This window comes from Mustela lutreola, chromosome 14, assembly GCF_030435805.1.
Source record: "Mustela lutreola isolate mMusLut2 chromosome 14, mMusLut2.pri, whole genome shotgun sequence".
In the NCBI taxonomy this organism is placed as follows: Eukaryota; Metazoa; Chordata; class Mammalia; order Carnivora; family Mustelidae; genus Mustela; species Mustela lutreola.
This window is the reverse complement of record NC_081303.1, coordinates 50,534,873-50,553,254: the sequence shown is the minus strand read 5'-3', so window position 1 is coordinate 50,553,254 and position 18,382 is coordinate 50,534,873. Positions and strand designations below refer to the sequence as shown.

The 18,382-nt window shown below is 46.6% G+C and overlaps 2 protein-coding genes across 3 annotated transcripts in view; both read left to right on the top strand.

The window, feature by feature from the left end:
• The window catches only part of RBBP5 (RB binding protein 5, histone lysine methyltransferase complex subunit), a 36,636-nt gene extending 24,533 nt beyond the window's left edge, over positions 1-12,103 (top strand). The window contains exons 7-14 of one of the 2 annotated variants that reach the window (XM_059145566.1): positions 667-786; positions 876-1,029; positions 1,126-1,197; positions 1,829-1,946; positions 3,624-3,693; positions 4,085-4,314; positions 5,366-5,443; positions 11,107-12,103. In XM_059145566.1, the coding sequence (XP_059001549.1) occupies positions 667-786; positions 876-1,029; positions 1,126-1,197; positions 1,829-1,946; positions 3,624-3,693; positions 4,085-4,314; positions 5,366-5,443; positions 11,107-11,135 (871 nt within the window). In that variant the 3' untranslated portion in view covers positions 11,136-12,103. Of the gene's footprint in view, positions 1-666; positions 787-875; positions 1,030-1,125; positions 1,198-1,828; positions 1,947-3,623; positions 3,694-4,084; positions 4,315-5,365; positions 5,558-11,106 lie in introns of both variants that reach the window. The other variant, XM_059145565.1, reaches the window with a different exon arrangement.
• A 154-nt stretch (positions 12,104-12,257) lies between these two features.
• On the top strand, positions 12,258-17,799 carry TMEM81 (transmembrane protein 81). The gene is made up of 2 exons (XM_059145567.1): positions 12,258-12,387; positions 12,450-17,799. The coding sequence occupies exon 2, from the start codon at positions 14,775-14,777 to the stop codon at positions 15,621-15,623; it is 849 nt and encodes a 282-aa protein (XP_059001550.1). The 5' UTR covers positions 12,258-12,387; positions 12,450-14,774; the 3' UTR covers positions 15,624-17,799.
• The last annotated feature ends 583 nt before the right edge of the window (positions 17,800-18,382 follow it).

The window sequence follows — 18,382 nt, the reverse complement described above, 5'->3', positions numbered from 1 at the left end:
TTTTTAGGGAGATTTCCAATGTCATTATAGTAAAAAGTTGAACATCTTATTTATTTATTTTTTTAAAAAGATTTTATTTATTTATTCGACAGAGATCACAGGCAGGCAGATAGGCAGAGAGGAGGGGGAAGCAGGCTCCCCACTGAGCAGAGAGCCCAATGCGGGGTTTGATCCCAGGAGCCCGGGACCATGACCCAAGCTGAAGACAGAGGCTTTAACCCACTGAGCCACCCAGGCCCCTCAGAAGTTAACATTTTAAAATGACAGTTTATCAGCTCATTAGGAAAATTGTATTATGTATAAGATAGGCCAGAGAAATGAAGCATTCATTGTATGTGTAAGTACGACCTTGTGAATCTAGCAAGCTGGTTTTGGTTTAGAGGTCTTGGATTTTAATCAAATACTCAAGATTTTTAAAAAATTTCTGAAGATCAGTTTGTGCACATAGGGTTCAGGGGTACACAGAAAGCATACAACATAACTTCACTTCAAATTCTCTTTCGCTTTGGAAGGTGGCAAGTAAATATATAAGTGTTCCAGCCTATCACGGAGTCTCCTCTCACTGGAGTCGTTTTTCTGTGGTACTGTTCTAACAGGTAGGAACAGAAAACGTTCACAGAAATGGATTTCTGACTTCCTGTGTTGATGTTTTTATCCTTTCTCTAGTTGCTTTTTAATTAACACAGCAGATCGGATAATCCGAGTTTATGATGGCAGAGAAATCTTAACTTGTGGAAGAGATGGAGAGCCCGAGCCCATGCAGAAGTTGCAGGACTTGGTAAATAGGTGTGTATGGTCACCTAGAAGAATATGGGGCATTTACATGACCTGAGCTCCGCTTCCGGTTCTCCTTGGGTGCTTTCTTTGTCCTTCAGGACCCCATGGAAGAAATGTTGTTTCTCTGGGGATGGAGAGTACATAGTGGCTGGCTCGGCCCGGCAGCATGCCTTGTACATCTGGGAGAAAAGCATTGGCAACCTGGTGAAGATCCTCCACGGGACAAGAGGAGAGCTCCTCTTGGATGTGGCTGTGAGTAGGACTGGAGCTTGCTCTTGTTACTGATGTGTAACAGACCATCTCGGACCCGTTCTTAGAGCCAATTTTCCTTTCTTTCCTTCAATTTAGTGGCATCCTGTTCGACCCATCATAGCATCCATTTCAAGTGGAGTGGTATCTATCTGGGCACAAAACCAAGTAGTAAGTATTTTTTCTGCTTCAGTTGCTTTGAAGCTAGATATCCTTCCTTTCTATCACAGATCCTTATAGGTTGTAAGCTAAAAACGACCTATTTAATTTCTTTTGCATGTGATTCTTGTAACCTAATTAAATCGGTTCAGTTTTGCTTTATTTTGATAGGAAGGTTTTGGTCCAAAGCTGATTTACTACCTCTGTCTTCAGGGAGAAAGTCTGGTATACTTTCTGTTACATTCCTCTGTTACCTGAGAGTGAGTTTTCTTTTGCTTTTCTTACTTTCAACTTTGTTAGTTTCTGTTTTATATCATGGTTTTATTTTGAACAACTTTTATTATGTTTGTAATCCTTATACTCCTAAGAAAATGTAGCGTTCTACCTGATAATTACATCTTGAGAAGATTAAAGATGGCACTTCTCATGAAAGAACTGTGGTTTAAGAACTTGGAAAGTTTAAGATCTAAATACCTTAAGACAGTAAAACCTAGAGATACCTCATTTTTCTTACCTGCCAGATTCATTCTCCCGAGTTCTGAGTCTCGCGTGTGCTCCGATCTTTCGTTCCTGTCAGTAATGTCGAGCTCGCGGATCCCTGCGTGGTCACACGGTTAAGTAGTGTTTTCTGTTTGCGGCGTAGGAAAACTGGAGTGCCTTTGCCCCAGACTTCAAGGAGTTGGATGAAAATGTGGAATATGAGGAAAGGGAATCTGAGTTTGATATTGAAGATGAAGATAAGAGTGAGCCTGAGCAGACAGGTAAAATTTCTCGACTGCAGTCTCTCTTTCTTCACGCTTCCACAGTTTTGCCAGTGCTCTGAGAGTCTCCTTGTGGCTTGCACCAGCAGAGGGCTTCAGTGAGCTTTTTTGCCAGGGTTCAGCAGCTCTCTTGCCATTTCATTGTGTTTCCTGGTGAATTAAGGACGATCACGTGATCACATGATCACTTGCACGAGCCGGGTGCTCAGTCTGTGTTAGATACTGTCACCCCCACGGCAGGAAGAGGAAGGTAAATAGCACGAGTTCTGGAGTTTGACTGCCTGGGGAAAATTGCTTATTACTCTCTAAACCTGAGTTTCCTCATCTGTAAAATAGTGGTAATAATAAATCTGCCTTCTAGGGTTGGGGGGAATAAGAGAATTCGTGTAAGGCACCAGGGTAGGGCCTAGACCAAGGTAAGCGTTCAGATGTTATATTTGATTAGGATTTTGATAGTGATCAATGTTTGTTTGCTTTTTAAGTAAACTCTGTGCCTAATGCAGGGCTTGAACTCACAACCCCAAGAGCAGGAGTCGCCTACTCTACTGACTGACCCAGCCAGGCGTCCCTCATTATTTTTATCTCAATTTCTGAACTAGGTAGGAAGCTCCTTTAGAATAGAGATTTGACTTTTTATTTATTTGACAGAGATCACAAGTAGGCAGAGACAACAGGCAGAGAGAGAGGAGGAAGCAGGCTCCCCGCTGAGCAGAGAGCCCGATGCCAGGCTCGATCCCAGGACCCTGGGATCATGACCTTAGCCGAAGGCAGAGGCTTTAACCCACTGAGCCACCCAGGCACCCCTGGGTGAGGTTTGACTTTTTAATCCCCATGGTTGTCTAACACAGGGCTTTATATCTAATAGGGGTTCTTGTGTTCAAATGCTTAGTATTCCTGGTTGTAAGTTAATTACTCACTAAGTAATTAATGCCACGGGTCATAGCCTGCTGGACCATTTGATGGTGCCAGGAATCCGGGAATTGGGATTGGGGTTGGTTCTTCCAGCTTGGAAGTGCTGGTTCTTACTTGTGTAATACATGTGCATCTCTACCCCCCAACCACTGCCATGTTTTAGGAAGGTCACCAGGGAGGCGGCATGTTCTGGATTGTGTTGATGCTGCTGGATTATGTTGTGTGAAGCTTTTCCAAACTCACATAAGTTGTTCCTCCTTCTCACCTCCCTAGCACATCACACTTACTATATCAAATTGAAATTATCTGTTTATCTGTCTCCCTGGTTAGGTTTCTTTCTTTTCTTTTCTTTTCTTTTTTTTTTTTGAATTTGACAGAGATCACAAGTAGGCAGAGAGGCAGGCAGAGTGAGAGGGGGGAAGCAGGCTCGCCGCTGAGCAGAGAGCCTGATGTGGGGCTCGATCCCAGGACTCTGGGATCATGACCTGAGCCGAAAGCAGAGGCTTTAACCCACTGAGCCACCCACGTGCCCCCCTGGTTAGGTTTCTGCTGACGGACTGTGTGTGGCTTTCTTGGTTATTGCCGTATCCCCAGTGCCCAGCATAGGGTTGGCAGTTCGACACCCACTTGTTGAATGATAGAGTAAAAACCAACTGTTGGCTTTCCTCCTTTGTTTCTCTTGAATTTTAGTTTACAGAAACCATTAAGCTGCAAGGAAGAAGGTGTTTTCTTCCTTCTCACACCTGTGCCGTTTCTCTCCTGCAGGGGCTGACGCTGCTGAGGACGAGGAGGTCGATGTCACCAGTGTGGACCCGATTGCTGCCTTCTGTAGCAGGTGAGCCGCCTCTGCAGGCAAGGCCTCAGGGCGCTCCTCCCTCTCCCCTTCGGGCCCTGGTGTATGGCTCGCGCCTAGCCCGTCTGTCTGTCCTCCGTAAGTTAGTTCCAAGTGAGAACTCCTTTGGTGTACATGAAATCCCTTCCCTTTTCCCCTGAAAGAAAATCTGAAGAACTGAGATAATTCATTTATAATACCATTTATTTTTGCTACTGATTTTGTTATTCATGTTGTATGATTTTCTTTTACTCATCTTGGCTTTCTTAAAATTCTAGATCCATACCTGTTGCTTATGGTTAATCTAGGTGATTCTGCCCTAGAGGAAGGGTTCATGGTTTAAGCAACTGTCTCCTCTTTTTTCCAATCCCTTGCCTGATCCTGTTCCCAATAGTGATGAAGAGCTGGAAGATTCAAAGGCTCTATTATATTTACCCATTGCCCCTGAGGTAGAAGATCCAGAAGAAAATCCTTACGGCCCCCCACCGGATGCGGTCCAAACCTCCCTGATGGATGAAGGGGCTAGTTCAGAGAAGAAGAGGCAGTCTTCAGCAGACGGGTCCCAGCCACCGAAGAAGAAACCCAAAACAACCAATATAGAACTTCAAGGAGTACCTAATGATGGTAAGGGCTGCGTCTTCTCCCTGTGTTCCCTGGTAGACATCACTTCTTACTCTCCAGCACAGTCGTAATTTCTCATTGGAGTGATTTTAACCTCGAAGGAAATTTCCCTGGAGTTTTTTTTTTGTTTTTTGTTTTTTGTTTTTTTTAAGTAACTCCTTACAACTTTGTAATGATTTCATCTGCTTTCACTTCTCCTTTAAAATGGAGACATTGTGCCTTCTGGTATTTGGTTAAATGACAGCATGACATTTTCTGACCTCTGGCTCAGAGTTTGTTTCATTACACCGTCTTTTCTTTTCTGTAGAGTGGTATTATTGGGTGGTAAAGTACTGGTCAGACCTGGATAATCTCTCCTTTCTTCCTCCCTGCCTTTACATTCTGTCTCCAGAAGCTTTTATTCTCACCTCTTGGGGTAGGTTGGGGTGTGTGTGTGTGTGTGTGTGTGTGTGTTTGCCACTGACCATCCTCCTCTGTCTCTTTGCTGGCCGCAGCCTGTTCATTACACAGCTCCTTGTTTCCCCGATGGCTGCTGGCGCACCTGCCAGTTTCAGGCGCTGCTGCGTGTGTGTCACTGCTGAGTGTTACATCCACTCCGCAGGCTGTTTCACTGTCTCTGCTTTACAAAGGAGAAAATTTAGGCTGGGAGAGGTCAGGTGGCTTGCCTAAGGTCTTGGGAAGTGGAAGAGTCAGGACTGTCGCCCTGGTTGGCCTGGATCCGAGGCCCACCTCCCTTTCTGTTCTTGCCTGCCAGTGAGCGTGCGTGTTCCTGGTCTGGCTCAGTGTGACCCCTTGTCCCTGTGTCTCTCAGCTGCCTTTTTGGTTAAAGCTGCTGGGACAGGCCATGGAGGCCACATGTGCCCTTTGGCCAAGTGACCATTTCTTATTCAGCAGCCACTCTTTCATGGTTTTGTGATTAGTTAAGTGTGCACGTCTCTCCGAGTTTCAAGGAGTCTGGGACAGGAGGGCGCCATCCTTCGCTCCCTATGCCTGGGTGGGGTGCTGGGATGGGCGGCGTGTGGATCCCTTCCCGTGCCTCTCTGTCCTTTTACAGAAGTCCATCCACTACTGGGTGTGAAGGGGGATGGCAAATCCAAGAAGAAGCAAGCAGGCCGGCCTAAAGGATCAAAAGGTAAAGAGAAAGATTCTCCATTTAAACCGAAACTCTACAAAGGGGACAGAGGTTTACCTCTGGAAGGATCAGCGAAGGGTAAAGTGCAGGCGGAGCTCAGCCAGCCGTTGGCAGGTAAGGACACACTGGGAGTGCTGTCTGGCTTGCTGCGCGGCCTTGCTTTGTCCAGCCCCGACTCCGTTTAGCCGCAGCCTTTCCTTCCTTCCCTCCTTTTCCCGCTGGTTGACTTCGCAGAGTGTTAGGCTGACACCGAGGGTAGGCTAAACAGATTGGGCTTAATTCAGTGGCTCTTAATCTTGGGTCATCAGTAAGTTTCTGGGAGTCTGTATTCCTTTGTACTGCACACAGATACTGTATGAATATTTTTGTAGGGAAGACGCCCATTTTGTCTTTCTTTAAACTGGTCAAATCCCAGAGGTGGTGGCTCTTTCTCCGTTGCCTAGAAGCAGTAACAAAAACTTGTCAGTAGTACCATCATGTTAAGGAAGAAGGTGGAATGTTTTTCCAAATAGGAGATTATTACCAAAAAGACAGCAGTTAAAATAGCCATGTAGCTTCTTAACACCTGCGCCTTTGAAACTTTCAGAGATCTGTCACTTTTACATGATTGAGGGGGACGGAGAACAATTTTAATTTCCCGTCAAATACTTGTGAATGTAGGCTAGATGGTCTCTTGTTTGGAAAATAGTAATCAAGTGGAGTCCATTTCTTTTCCGACATCGCCGGCCTTTGGAAAATGTTGTTCTGTGTACGAGCCCTGCTTTAGTGAAAACAGTGCTCTCGGTTTCCCGTGGCTAGCTCAGTAGACTCCGGGACAGGACTGATCAGCTACCAGCAGTTGTACTTTGGTTTTTTTCCTCTTGCTTTAAAATTTTCAGCTTCAGGGTGTGACCCCCCCGGTGTGCTGATGGGACACATGACTAGAACGGGCGATAGTTCCTTGTTTGAGGTCCACCCGCAGTCAGTTAATCGTGTGAACATGAATTCCCTTCTGTCGGGAAGCTAAGCCGACTCAGTGACTCACTCTGAGTAATTCTATCTCACATGTGCTAGATGCAGACTTCAGGTGTTCACGGCCAGCACATGGCACAGAGCACCAGCGTGTTTCAACACCAGTATTTACGGTGTTCCACTGATAACCAGTCCGCACCTCCACACTGAGTCCACTTAAGGCTCTCCGTATATTTTTAAATAGCTGGGAAGAGTTACATGGCTATTGCCAATAAAGATTGCAGGTCAGTAATAGATTAATGTCCAAAAAAAAAAAAAAAGAAGAAGAAGAAGAAGATCCCTTTATAACCTTTTTTTGTACAAGCAGATGCCAGTACAGAAAAGTGTAGTTTAAATTGAAATAGATTCCTCTGGCTTAAAGAGAGCTGAAATGCTTCAGGGTGATTCAAAATGTGGCCACAGGGACGCCCGGTGGCTCAGTCAGTTAAGCATCCGACTTGATCTCAGCTCAGGTCTTGATCCAGGGTCGTAAGTTCAAGCCCTGCCTTGGGCTCCATGCTGGGCATGAGGCCCACTTAAAATAAAGATCAGTAAATAAATAAGATGTGACCAAACGTACTGAATTAATTGAAATATCGTAAGACATAGTCTCCTAGCTTCTTCAGAACCCGTGAGTAATTAATCATTTGCTTTTTAATAATATGGGTATGGCCTATAAACCATTTAAAAGTTTTTGGAAACTCACATTTTCCTTCCTTTAATACAGAGTTCTAGTATAGTGACTTTTAATTATAGTTGATGCAGTCAGTATCTTTGGCCTTCCCCAAGGGGTTTACCATGAATCGCTGTCAGATTTTAGAGCACAGAGTGTAAGAGCAGTGGTGTTTCCTAGCTGTACTTCAGAAATGTCTAAATGAGAGTCAGCATCAAATGTGGGGAAGTTTACTCAGCCATCTTTATTTCCTAAAATTCTCCTAATGCTGAATTAGTTCGCAGTGAAATTTTGAGTTGTATGTAATATAGACACTTCAATCTTAGAAGTCAGTGTTTTGAGCTCCTAGCAAGAGTGCTTGCCAGGATCTAGGGCCCATTAGAAGGGTATTCCTGCTCACTTTGCTGACAAGGTTAAATGAGGTACTGATCTCAGTAAAGGCTAGAAGCTGTATCTTGAAGAGCAGAGTGCTGTAAACTAGACTCTTTGTGCGGTATTTTTATCAGGTGCTTGAGTTGGCCAGCTTTAGTGAGAGGCGCTGTTTCAACTGCTTCACCCTTTAAAGCAACTAGAGGAGACTTCTAGGTTCCAGGCCAGGGGGATGGTACCCGCTTTTGATCACACACACACATACACACACGAACAGCTGCCTAGAGGATGCAGACATCTCACCAGCTTCTCGAGACCCTGTGCGGGGCGCGCTTCCCCACATAAACCACTTCCTTCCTCCCATTTTTCTCCTTGCTTCTCTGGCCTTGTTCCTTGACCTTTTCCTGAATGGAAATTTCCAGAACTGCAGTGGCCAGATTAAACCAGAGAGTGCTGAGAGGCAGGATTTTTAAAAAACCTCAGATCAGGGGCATCATGGTTTCTTCCCTCCGCAGGGCTGCCTCCAGTGTCAGGGACCGGCTGCAGCGTGGGCCGGAGCTTTGCGGAGGCTGCTTGTCCCTCGTGGTGACTCTGGGTGTCTCATAACTCCGTCAGACCTGATTTTCGGGACAATCTCCTATCTTTTGTGTGGGATTCTCAGGGCAAAAGTGGGACCTCACCCGGTGCTGTGGTCGGCCTAGAGGGTCCAGAGCAGGCAAAGGCTGGCTGGCCCAGGCTGTTGATTTTCACTTGGTTCTCCTGCCATGCTTCCCTGCAAAGTCCACTGAGGTTTAACAACAACAACAACAACAAAAAAAAAACCTCTTTGGCGGTTGAGTTCTATATTCACTTCAGAGATTTCCCATAAAAAGCGGTCTGCGGTCATTGTAGGTTTTCCGGGAGAGGGAAAGACACGAAACTTGATCCAGAGTGCCTGAGGTCCAAGCGTCTTCAAAAATCAATTCTGTCTGAAGGTTGTGTCTGCACATTCAAGGCTCAGCGGATCTCGCCTCTACCTCCGCCTCTGCCCCCGTGCCCTACTTTTCCATTAGAGCTAAATCATTTGCAAGGGATTATAGGCACGGGCTATGCCGTTGGTCAGCCTAGATCAGTGGCAGCGGTTCGTCAAAATCTGCAGTTGACCGGTTACGGAAGGAGCTCTGGGGTAAGCCCCCCGGGCCCTGACAGAGCGGGCACCGTCTGTCACACAGTGCCGCAGGAGCTTACGTGGGAAGACTGGGAGAGACACAGACCTCTGCAGAGATAATCTGGCCTTCTGGAACCTGGGTTACAGAAAATTCTTCCCTGTCAAATAGCTCATCCGTGTTAGCTGCCTTCAGGGGACCCGTGTGCACAAAGACACACGGCTGATGCATGAGGACCCCTCAGCGAAGCTTGCCTAGTGCGGGCAGCCCTGAGCTTGGGACCCTTCGGAGAGGCCAGACCAACGTCGTCAGCACCATCTCTGTGATTCCCCTAAGTTTCCTTACTAGATTCTCTCTGGAAGACAGTCCTCAGAACAGAAACTTGACATTGAGCAGAACCACCAGGGCATATGCTGCCCTATGGGGGCTCAAGCATTGCCTGAGAACTAGGGCTTCTTGGCGGTAAATGTCACCAGCAGCGAGTGTGACAGAGTTGTGGCCCATCACATACAAGGTCTAAAGGCCTCTTGGAAAGGAGGCATGAAGTCACGGGTGTCTACCTGTGTCTGTTGGGGGTGGCAAAGGCCAGAGCGAGCAGAGGGGCACATGGGGGCACATGGACACCATGCGGGTTTCTGTGCGTGTGGCCGTGCTACTGCCCTCCTGGTGCCGGCCGCCACCTCAGTCCTCAGCCACCTCCTCAGTCTGATCATGTTGAGTGCTGGGCAGGGAGTGAGGGTTTTTCCCCACCTCTTCCTGCTCTTTTTTTTTTTAAACATCTGTCTTTGAAAGACTAATTTATGAACTGCTGAAATCAGATAGCTCATAGGTATTCTTTCTCATTCTTTGTGATCTTACTGGTGGACTAAGGAAATATTTGGTAATTTTTGAGAGTTCATACTCAGCATTTTCTTAGGCCACCTTGGCTTTGGCGGCCCTCGGGAGGTACCAGTAACAGCTGCTCATCATGAGCCCAGTTTTTCTTAATTTTATGTAACTGGAGATTTTCTTTATGTTGCCTCAAAATACTATGGGTCCTTGGGGCAAAATTTTAAACAGCCTGGAGCTCTTTTGTGTTGCTGTATTTTACCTACTCATAGTATTACTGCTTGCTGTGGTTTTGGCTTGTTGCCTAATGCCTCAACAGGCCTCTTTTTTTTTGGTCCACATGAATGAGGATGTTACAGAAACATTAACTGACCTCAGATGATCAGTATAACGTACCTCATTAGTCATTTTGAATGCTCTTTATTAATACTATTGATTTGTGATCAAACCAGCTTTTCCTGTTGTGATTTAGTCTTAAAACATTAATGGTGTATTCATTTTTAAACGGCTAAAAGAAGTTTGGTCAGGGTACCTCTGGGCATAGTCAATCAAACTAGCCTTAATGCAGTCAAGGCACGGTGTCCTGTCCTGTGCAGTAGATGCCCCCGCCGCAAGGATTCTTTTAAATAATCAATTCAAGAAGTTGTTATGTTTTATGTTGAGAGATCTGAAAAAGAAGTGCTGAAGAAACTTTTTCTCTAACTGAACTGTATAAAGTTTAAATTTGATTTTTAACAATGTAGCATCTAGAAGAGTTTGTGTCTCCTAATTTCTCATCTGTCCTCAGACAAATGGGAATATATTTTTATTACCAGTTTCATCTGTGCTTGAACTTTTACTTCAAAAGTCGGGTTAAAAGCAAAGTTTACAAATGGGTATTTTTCTTTTATAACTTGGACAGTTATTTTTTGCTCATTTTATAATTACCAAGTGGCATGTTCCCACCCCACCCCACCCCACCCCCCAATTCCGGATGGCATCTGGGAGGATTTTCTTCACCTTGTTCTCTTCTTACACTTCCTAGTTAATATTTCACAGCAGCCCATTTAAGGATGTCCCCTCAGAGGTTGAACAGCTTCTATGGAATAATCAGGGAAGTGTTCATTGGATTTTACTTTTGAGGATTTTATTTATTGATCAGACGTTGGCGCATAGAAATGCCGGCAGTAGGTTTCGTTAACATTTCACCATATTGGGATTCTAAGGTGAGGAGAATGTCAGCGAAGGCACAGGGGTGCTTGGAAAAGGGCCTGTTGCACATTATTATTTAGTGACTGATGAAGCTAATATAGGAAAGATGAAGAGACGTGGCACGCTAGAATTTCCTTTCCTCTCCTTGTTGCACTCCTTGGATCGTAAAGCATTTATCGGCACGTTGGAGCATGGTTAGCAGTTTAGAAAACATGTGGAATTCTCCCCCCCCCCCCCCTTGGGGCAGTCCCGAGGAAAGTGCTAGAATGGGGGTTTGGGATATGGATTATTTGTTGCTTCAGTAAAGAGTAAATGAGAGTTGAGTTGGTTTTAACGTAAAGGGGGGGGAGTTCTTAGCCCACGTGTGCTTGTCGGGCATCACCCAGCATCTGTCAGTACTTCTGTTCTTGCCCGCTGTTGGTCCCAGTTGATGCTAAAAGACGTCTTTTTGTGTCTCCTCTCTTTAGCAGGGGGAGCGATCTCAGAACTGTTATGAAGACGCTTGAAGTGCTTCGTTCTTCCCCACTTTGCCATCATGTGGCCTCTGGACACTGTGGTCAGTCATTTGAGATTGACTTTAATTTAAAACAAAGGCCTCTGCCTCCAACCCAGGAGGTGCAAGGAGGGACTCATATATTTGAATGAAGAAGTGAATTATGGAAGAAGAGGACGCGGCCCTCCCCTTCAAGCTTAAGTCCACATAGGCTCTCAGGAATGAGGATTTGTGAAGACGGCACCAGGAGTTTGGACTCATTCACACTTCAATGCTTAGTTATGTTGCTGGAGAAAAGAGACCAGTTTTGCTCCTCTAACTCTTGTGCCCAGGATCATTCTGACCTGACATTTCCTATCCTATTTGCCTTCCATCCTCCGTGCATGTCCTCAAGTGACTAATTCTCGTCTGAAGTTTTGCTGCCGGTATCCTAGAGAAACTTCTGTTGCATATTGTGTCTTCCATTTTTGAACTTCACTCTCTCACCAGATGCCCTCCTGCATTTCCCTGCTGTGTCCGGAGGCTGGGCAGAAAGGAAAGTGCTTGAAAGCTTTCAGGGTTTTGGAAAGGGAAGAAAGATGAGGAAAAACCCCCTCTTCTTAACATAACCCCATTTTGCTCAAGAAGTTGGGCTGTAAGAGGGTTGAGGTTTTTCTCTGTTTTCCTTTCCTGGCGTGTTTTGCTCCGGTAGTAGTTCATGCTCAGTAATCATGGTTTCCGAAGAGCGCTGGTTTCGTCCATCTGCAGCAAGGAATCATCAGTAGTTCATGTGGCTTCACCTGTGCTGGCGTCCAGAGAGGGAGACAACTTGAGGTGTCTCTCCACAAGCTGCTTTTTTATTGGGGCGGGGGAAATCTCCACGAGGACGGAAGTCAAACCATCCAGAATCAAAGCAGCAGCAACACAGTTCAAATCAAAGATCAAGGAAAAATTGTTTTTTATCATTGCGTGTGGATCTCTGTCCCTTCCTTTCAGTCGGGACAGTGTGTCCCCTTGTGTCCCCGCTCCTTTTCCGTATGACATGTTTTCAGTCTCTTCCTTTCTGTGAAAGGTCGCTTAGCTTTTTAAATTTTTTTTTTTTTTTACTTTCTGCTTCTTGCTTTTGCTGTTCTTTATATACAAGATAGTAGGTTGGGTGGACGAGTACAGGAGGTGTTAGAAATTCTAGGAGAACCCAGATCCCAGGTGTGCAGGGGGTTCTCTGCAGAGAGCTCGGAGCTGCCCGGAGGTGCCTGACCCAGTGGTCGTCGTGGCTGTGGTCGTGGCTGTGGTCGTAGCGTCCTCTGAGGAGCGTCTCTGTGCTCTGCTCTGTGTGAGGTGGTCGTAGCGTCCTCTGAGGAGCGTCTCTGTGCTCTGCTCTGTGTGAGTCCTCCAGCAGCCAGTGCCCCTGTGGGTCGCCCCGCGAGGGGATTACTTTTTGGATTTTAGGATAGCAATCAAAGTAGACTTACATCAGGAAGAGCCTCTTTCTGCTGCTCCATCTTTTAGAACCAGAATATCCAGTAGTTGAAGTAAGAGCTCCCTGCTAGTCGGTTTCAAAATGCCTGTGTTTTTAGCCACCAGCGCTTTTTTCCTCCCATGCTCTTTCTGTGAATTTCATTTCTTCACATCAGACCAGTGGTTGAGATCGGCAGGTGGCTCACTGGACATGTTTTTTGTTTTGCAAACATTGTTTCCATTCCTTTTCTCTGTGTCTGTGCACCGTGAGCTCCATCTTGCACAAACTCTGTGATACAGAGGGTCTCTGCCTAGCTTCCGTGGGCAGGGTAGCTTGGTGTCCTCCGCTTGTGCCTGCGTTGGGAGGTTTCTGCTACATCTGCCTCCTAAACTGGCTACTGAGAAAATGGGCTTCAGCCCTGTCGGATGATCTCTGGCAGCAATTCCTAATAATTATTTATGCTTTCAGAATTTTTTTTCGGCTCCTGAAACTTTCTCTCTAGTTTGATTTTTCTCCGTCTGTACAATATGTGCATATTCTCTTCTCTTTTGTTATTCCTTCCCTCCGACCCCACCCCCCCCCCCGCCATTTCGTTTTTTAATGTTCCATAGTTTTGTACAAGAGGAGACTTAGCCTTGGGTTACTTCTTGCTGAAGCTTTAATGCTTTGTAAATAAAATCGAATGTTTATTAAGAACAGGTGTGGATGTTGGTTTGTGGACGCTGCTTCTGAGACTCAGTAGCCCCTTTGAGTTGTAGGACAGGAAATCCTGTTTACTGTGCTGATGTTAGATCTTTCTGTGCAGAGATGCAGACCCAGGAGGGATAGGGGGTGCTTGGGGAGTGTAGAGTTCTGCCTCTGGACAAGACTATAAATAAGTGATTCAAGCAAAGAGTTGGTGTTAAATCACAAAGATCATCTAGGAATGCTCTCTTTCAGTTCTTTAACTCCATTGGTGTGTGTAAGTACACAGTAGAGGCCACGAAGCTGGGGGAAACACATGCGAGGGCATGCCTCCCTTCCAAGGCCCTTCCTTAAAGTGTAAGTATTCTTTATTTGACTTTTTTTCCCCTAGATTAAATTACTTTCAAACTCATAAAGTCTATTTAAGTCTTTGGTTTTTAAAAAAAAAAAAAAAAAAAGTCTTTGGTTTTAATCATTGTCACATCTGAGTGTCTACCACTCAGTTTTGGTTTGGTTTGCTCTGAGCCTAATAATCCGTCTTTGAGGTCATAGCTGTTTCATAGCAACCTTGACCCAAGTGAGTGATGTGCTCCTGTGTTCTGTGGAGGTAAGGGAGTAGGCCACGAGGTGGGCAGGGTTATGTATCCCTTCCCCCCAAAAATACCTCAGTGCCCTTGTGAAGGAAGAGTGTCTAGAATGGGAGAGGGCTGTATTCGGGATTGCCCGTCTTGCCCATAAACATTCGGATTCTAAAAGGGCAGCTTGGTCCTTGTTTCCGTGAATTTTCATTTCTATTTAAAATTCCTTACCCATGAACAGAGTTTCACACTTTACCAAGTGTTTTCATGTACAGTTTATCATTTATTGCCCAAAGTGACCCCCCTGAAGTAGCGCAGGCGGTCTTAATTTACAAAGGAGAAAATAGAAATAGAAATTCGGGAAGGATCACTCGTTTGCTTGCCTCCCAGTCCAGAGTTCTTAATCCTTTTTTACAGAAGGTTTAGGAGCCTTTAAAGTCAGTAATAACTTAATGTAAGGTCATCCTCTTTTATTTATTTTTTTAGACCTGGTATTTGATTTCTGGGTCAGATTTAATTGGGGTTTTGAAGCTCTTTAATTTGGATCCCATGTTCGTAGAGGAGGGGTGGGGTGAGGAGGAGTAGCTTCGCGATGCATTCGAGGTAATTTGGACCTTCACTGCAGAAGCTGAAGTCTCTTCATCTTTGTCTTCCCAAGAGGGTGGGTTTAAGTCATGTAAGGGCGTGGACAGAATGAAGACTGGAGAGGTGGGCACCGGCGAGCAAGAGCTGGTAAAGCAGCAACGTGGTGACTTTTTCCTCTGCCTTGTGGCCTCGCCTGTTCATAAGGACTGGACCCGTGTCGATCGAGTCGCAGCGTGTCCTTGACCACAGGTGCAGCCCATCTTTTGATGTTGAGGGAGATCCTGCGTCAAAGGAACGGAGTGAGGATGTAGAGGATTCGCCGGGGACAGCTCGGGTGCCGGCTGACGGTGGGGAGACATGAGGACCTCGGCCGCTGGTTTCCTCCTTGGGAGCCTGGTGTTGGCCTTTGGTCGGCCTTTGGTGGTGACTTCACCGAAAACACTGGCCATCCCAAAGCAACTTCAGCAAGCCGTGGGGCGGGTTATTGTCAGTGCCACCACCTGCACAGTCACCTGTGGCCTTGGCTATAAGGAAGAGACGGTCTGCGAGGTGGGCCCTGATGGCGCGAGAAGGAAGTGTGTGTCTCGGCGTGTGGAGTGTTTGATGAACTGGATCTGTGGGATGCTGCACTTCACCACCCGCAGAGGGAAGGCGTTCGAGCTCAGCTGCCTGAGTTCAGACATCCTGCAGGTGGGGAAGGAGGCTTTCCGGTTCACCTGGAGGCTGGCTCGCGGCATCATCTCAACTGACGATGAAATCTTCAGACCCTTCCGGGCCAACTCGCACTTGCTGAAGTTTGAGTCTATTCAGGAGTATGATTCTGGGACATACCGGTGCGATGTGCAGCTGTTAAGGAACTTGAAATTTGTCAAGAGGCTCTATTTCGGGCTGCGGGTCCTTCCCCCTCACTTGGTGAACCTGGATTTCCATCAGTCCCTTACCGAGAATCAGAAGTTAGTCGATCAGGGCCTGGAAGTGAATCTGGACAACAGTTCTAAGCCTCAGCACCCACTGTGGGAAGAGAAGGTGGCCATAGCCTTGGGAATAGGAATCTCCAGTGGAGTGGTAGGTGGCGTGTTGCTGGTCATTGCCCTGGGCGGCGGGCTGAGGCTGATGCATGGCAGTGACGGCCTCGAGTCCTTCAAAGCCTTCCTCTGGAAAGGCTGGCTGTCCAAGAACCCGGACCAGTTTAGGAAGCCAGGCTAGCTTTTTAAAGGAATATCTGGCGGTCTGATTGTGGCCTGGCTAGGAGGGAGGGCTTCCACTGCCCCAAGAGTGGGGCACATGGAGAGGGGCAACGTCATGGGAGTGCGCTGGGCAACGTTCCAGAGGGATCTCTTCCTGATCTTCCTGCCACTGGGCCCCCAAGAAGCCTAACCCTAGGCCCCGCCGCTGCTCCTGGGGAGAGTTCTGGCTTCCAAGCTTGCATTCACTACCTCTCACAACTTGATGCCTCTCCGCCTCCGACCCTTCTTCTGAGCTGTGTAATCTTGTAGAAGGACATGTAAACAGCTTTCCTAGTGGAAACCTTCTTCTCCTCTTCAATAAAAATCATTCACAGTAGCTGCCTGCAGACCTCACCACCTCTGTTCTTTAGTTAAAAATCTCTTCCAACTGTGTGAGTGGCCCCCTGATCAGTCCGGCTTTCCTTTTCCTCCGACTTCTCAGAACAGACATGGCCCACATTGCTTTGGAGAAGGACGTATGTCCTCGTGTGGCAGAGCCAAGGCATCTGACCTGGGTATGTTAACGGTCACTAAATGTTTCAAGTTGCCCCTTCTGTAATCCCTGGGCAAACCATCTGTGTTCAGCGTTAAGCCGATCCCTGGTGGAGCACTGGATTCTCCGTGCGGTAGCTTTCCCCCGACGGTTCCTGGACTTGCTCCCTCCTCTCCTCGCTCTTCCAGTGCCCACAAGTGTGTGTTCTTAGAGAATTCAAGTGTGTTGGTTTCTTAGAGCCGCCAAGGCCACCAAAGGAAGGACTAAGACCTTCCTACCTCCATAGGAAATCAATCCCGAGACCCACAGAGGCCATTCAGACTGTGTGAGATAATCGGCTTGTGGGGTTGTCGGGGCAAAGGCTCTTGGCCACCAGCTGAGCTAATTGTGAGAGAATTGGAGCATTTCTTCCCCCTCACTTTCCTCCAGCTGCACATGTGGCAGTGGACGAGAGGACTTGGACTAGCGGTTGTCTTCTCTAGCTGTGTGTCTGAGTCAACCCGGATGAGCTTTTGAAGAATGAGATGCCTGAACCCCAATTCCAAGGATGCTAATAGGATCACTTTGAATTGTGGCTGATGGCTGTGTGTTGGTCTACCGTTAAATATAATTTCAAGGGTGCGTGACTGGCTCAGTTGGCAGAACTTGCAACTCTTGATCTCAGGATTGTGAGTTCGGTCCCCCATGTTGGGCGTAGAGCTTAATTTTTAAAAAAGTTAAAATAGGGGCTCCTGGGTGCCTCAGTGAGTTAAAGCCTCTGCCTTTGGCTCAGGTCATGATCTCAGGGTCCTGGGATGGAGTCCTGTATCCGGCCTTCTGCTCAGCAGGGAGCCTGCTTCCCTCTCTCTCTCTGCCTGCCACTCTGCTTCCTTGTGACCTCTGTCTGTCAAATAAATAAATCTTAAAAAAAAAAAAAAAAAAAAAAGTTAAAATAATTTCAACCCCATAGAGAAGTGGAAAGAAAAATTTGATGACGACCCATAGATTCTCTACTTAAACTCACCAATTGTGAATGTTTTTCTACGTTTATCTGACTTTACTGATGCTGACTTTACTGAACCACTTGTGAGTTAGTCCCAGACTTTGTGAGCCTTTACTCCGAAATCATATATGCGTCTGCTAACAAAGACGTTCTCCTGTGGGACTACCGTGTCTCCATCCCACCTGAGAAAATTAACAGGCCCCTAATCTTAGTTATGGTTGATACCTCATCTTCCTGGCTTCTGAAATCTTAGCGCCTGTTCATTGTTGATCCAGGATCAAGGGAAGCTTCACAGACCACGTTTGGTGGTTTCTCTTGAGTCTTATTTTACAAGAGACCACCTGCATTTTGTTGTTGTTCCTGACATTGATTTTATTGAAGAATCAAGCTGGTTGTCTTGGGTAGAGACCCATGAGCCAGGTTTGTCATGGTCACATGAGTAGGTTCCTGAGGAACAGATCTTCCAGAATTTGACCACAGCCCCCCACAGACGGTGTGTGCTCCCTGCATAGCCTCAGGCACCTGGCGTTGGGCTGGCTTGCTCCTGATAAGTGTGATGATTTAGTTAAGGTGCCGACTGCTAGGTCTCTGCAAAGGTGTATATTTTTTCCTCTGTAATTAGTCATTTGTTGGGGGGGTACTTTGTGACATTCCTAATAATCACTAATGCCTTAGGATCCATTCATGATCTTGTGTATTGCCTGCCGGGGGGGGGGCTGTAGAATGGCGATGCTAATGTGCCCTGCTCTGGTCATTAGCCTGCGTCTTTTCTATAAAAGAGCTGCCCTTGTTGTTTGTGTGATCTCCATGGATTATCTTTTTCAGCAAATCATGTATAATCCATGCCTGTTGTCCTACATTTGATGCTGAAATCGTCTCCAGTTTGGGCTGGTGAGAGCCCTTCAAGCTAGCTCTTGTCCTTCCTCTGTGGCCCCGCTTGACCTGGATCATGTCCTTGCTTTCTAGAACAAGACATCTCACATCCACATTGGGACTTTGTTTTCTCCAAACCCAAACCTGCAGTTTCTCCAAGGGCTTCTGAGTTCCCTTTATAGTGTGGGGAGTAGCATTCGGGAGGCAAGTGTGCTCGCCGCCGCCAGGGAGTCATACTGTTAGGCCCTTTCAGTGTCCCAGATCCACATAAATCTGCTCCAAGTGTCTCTGTGTTTCAGAAGTTCTGTAGGTAATTCTGCTAGAGAGTGGAGGTGGAGGACCACTGGCCTCGGCCCATGCGTAGTTTACAATTAACGACTAATCTTATTTT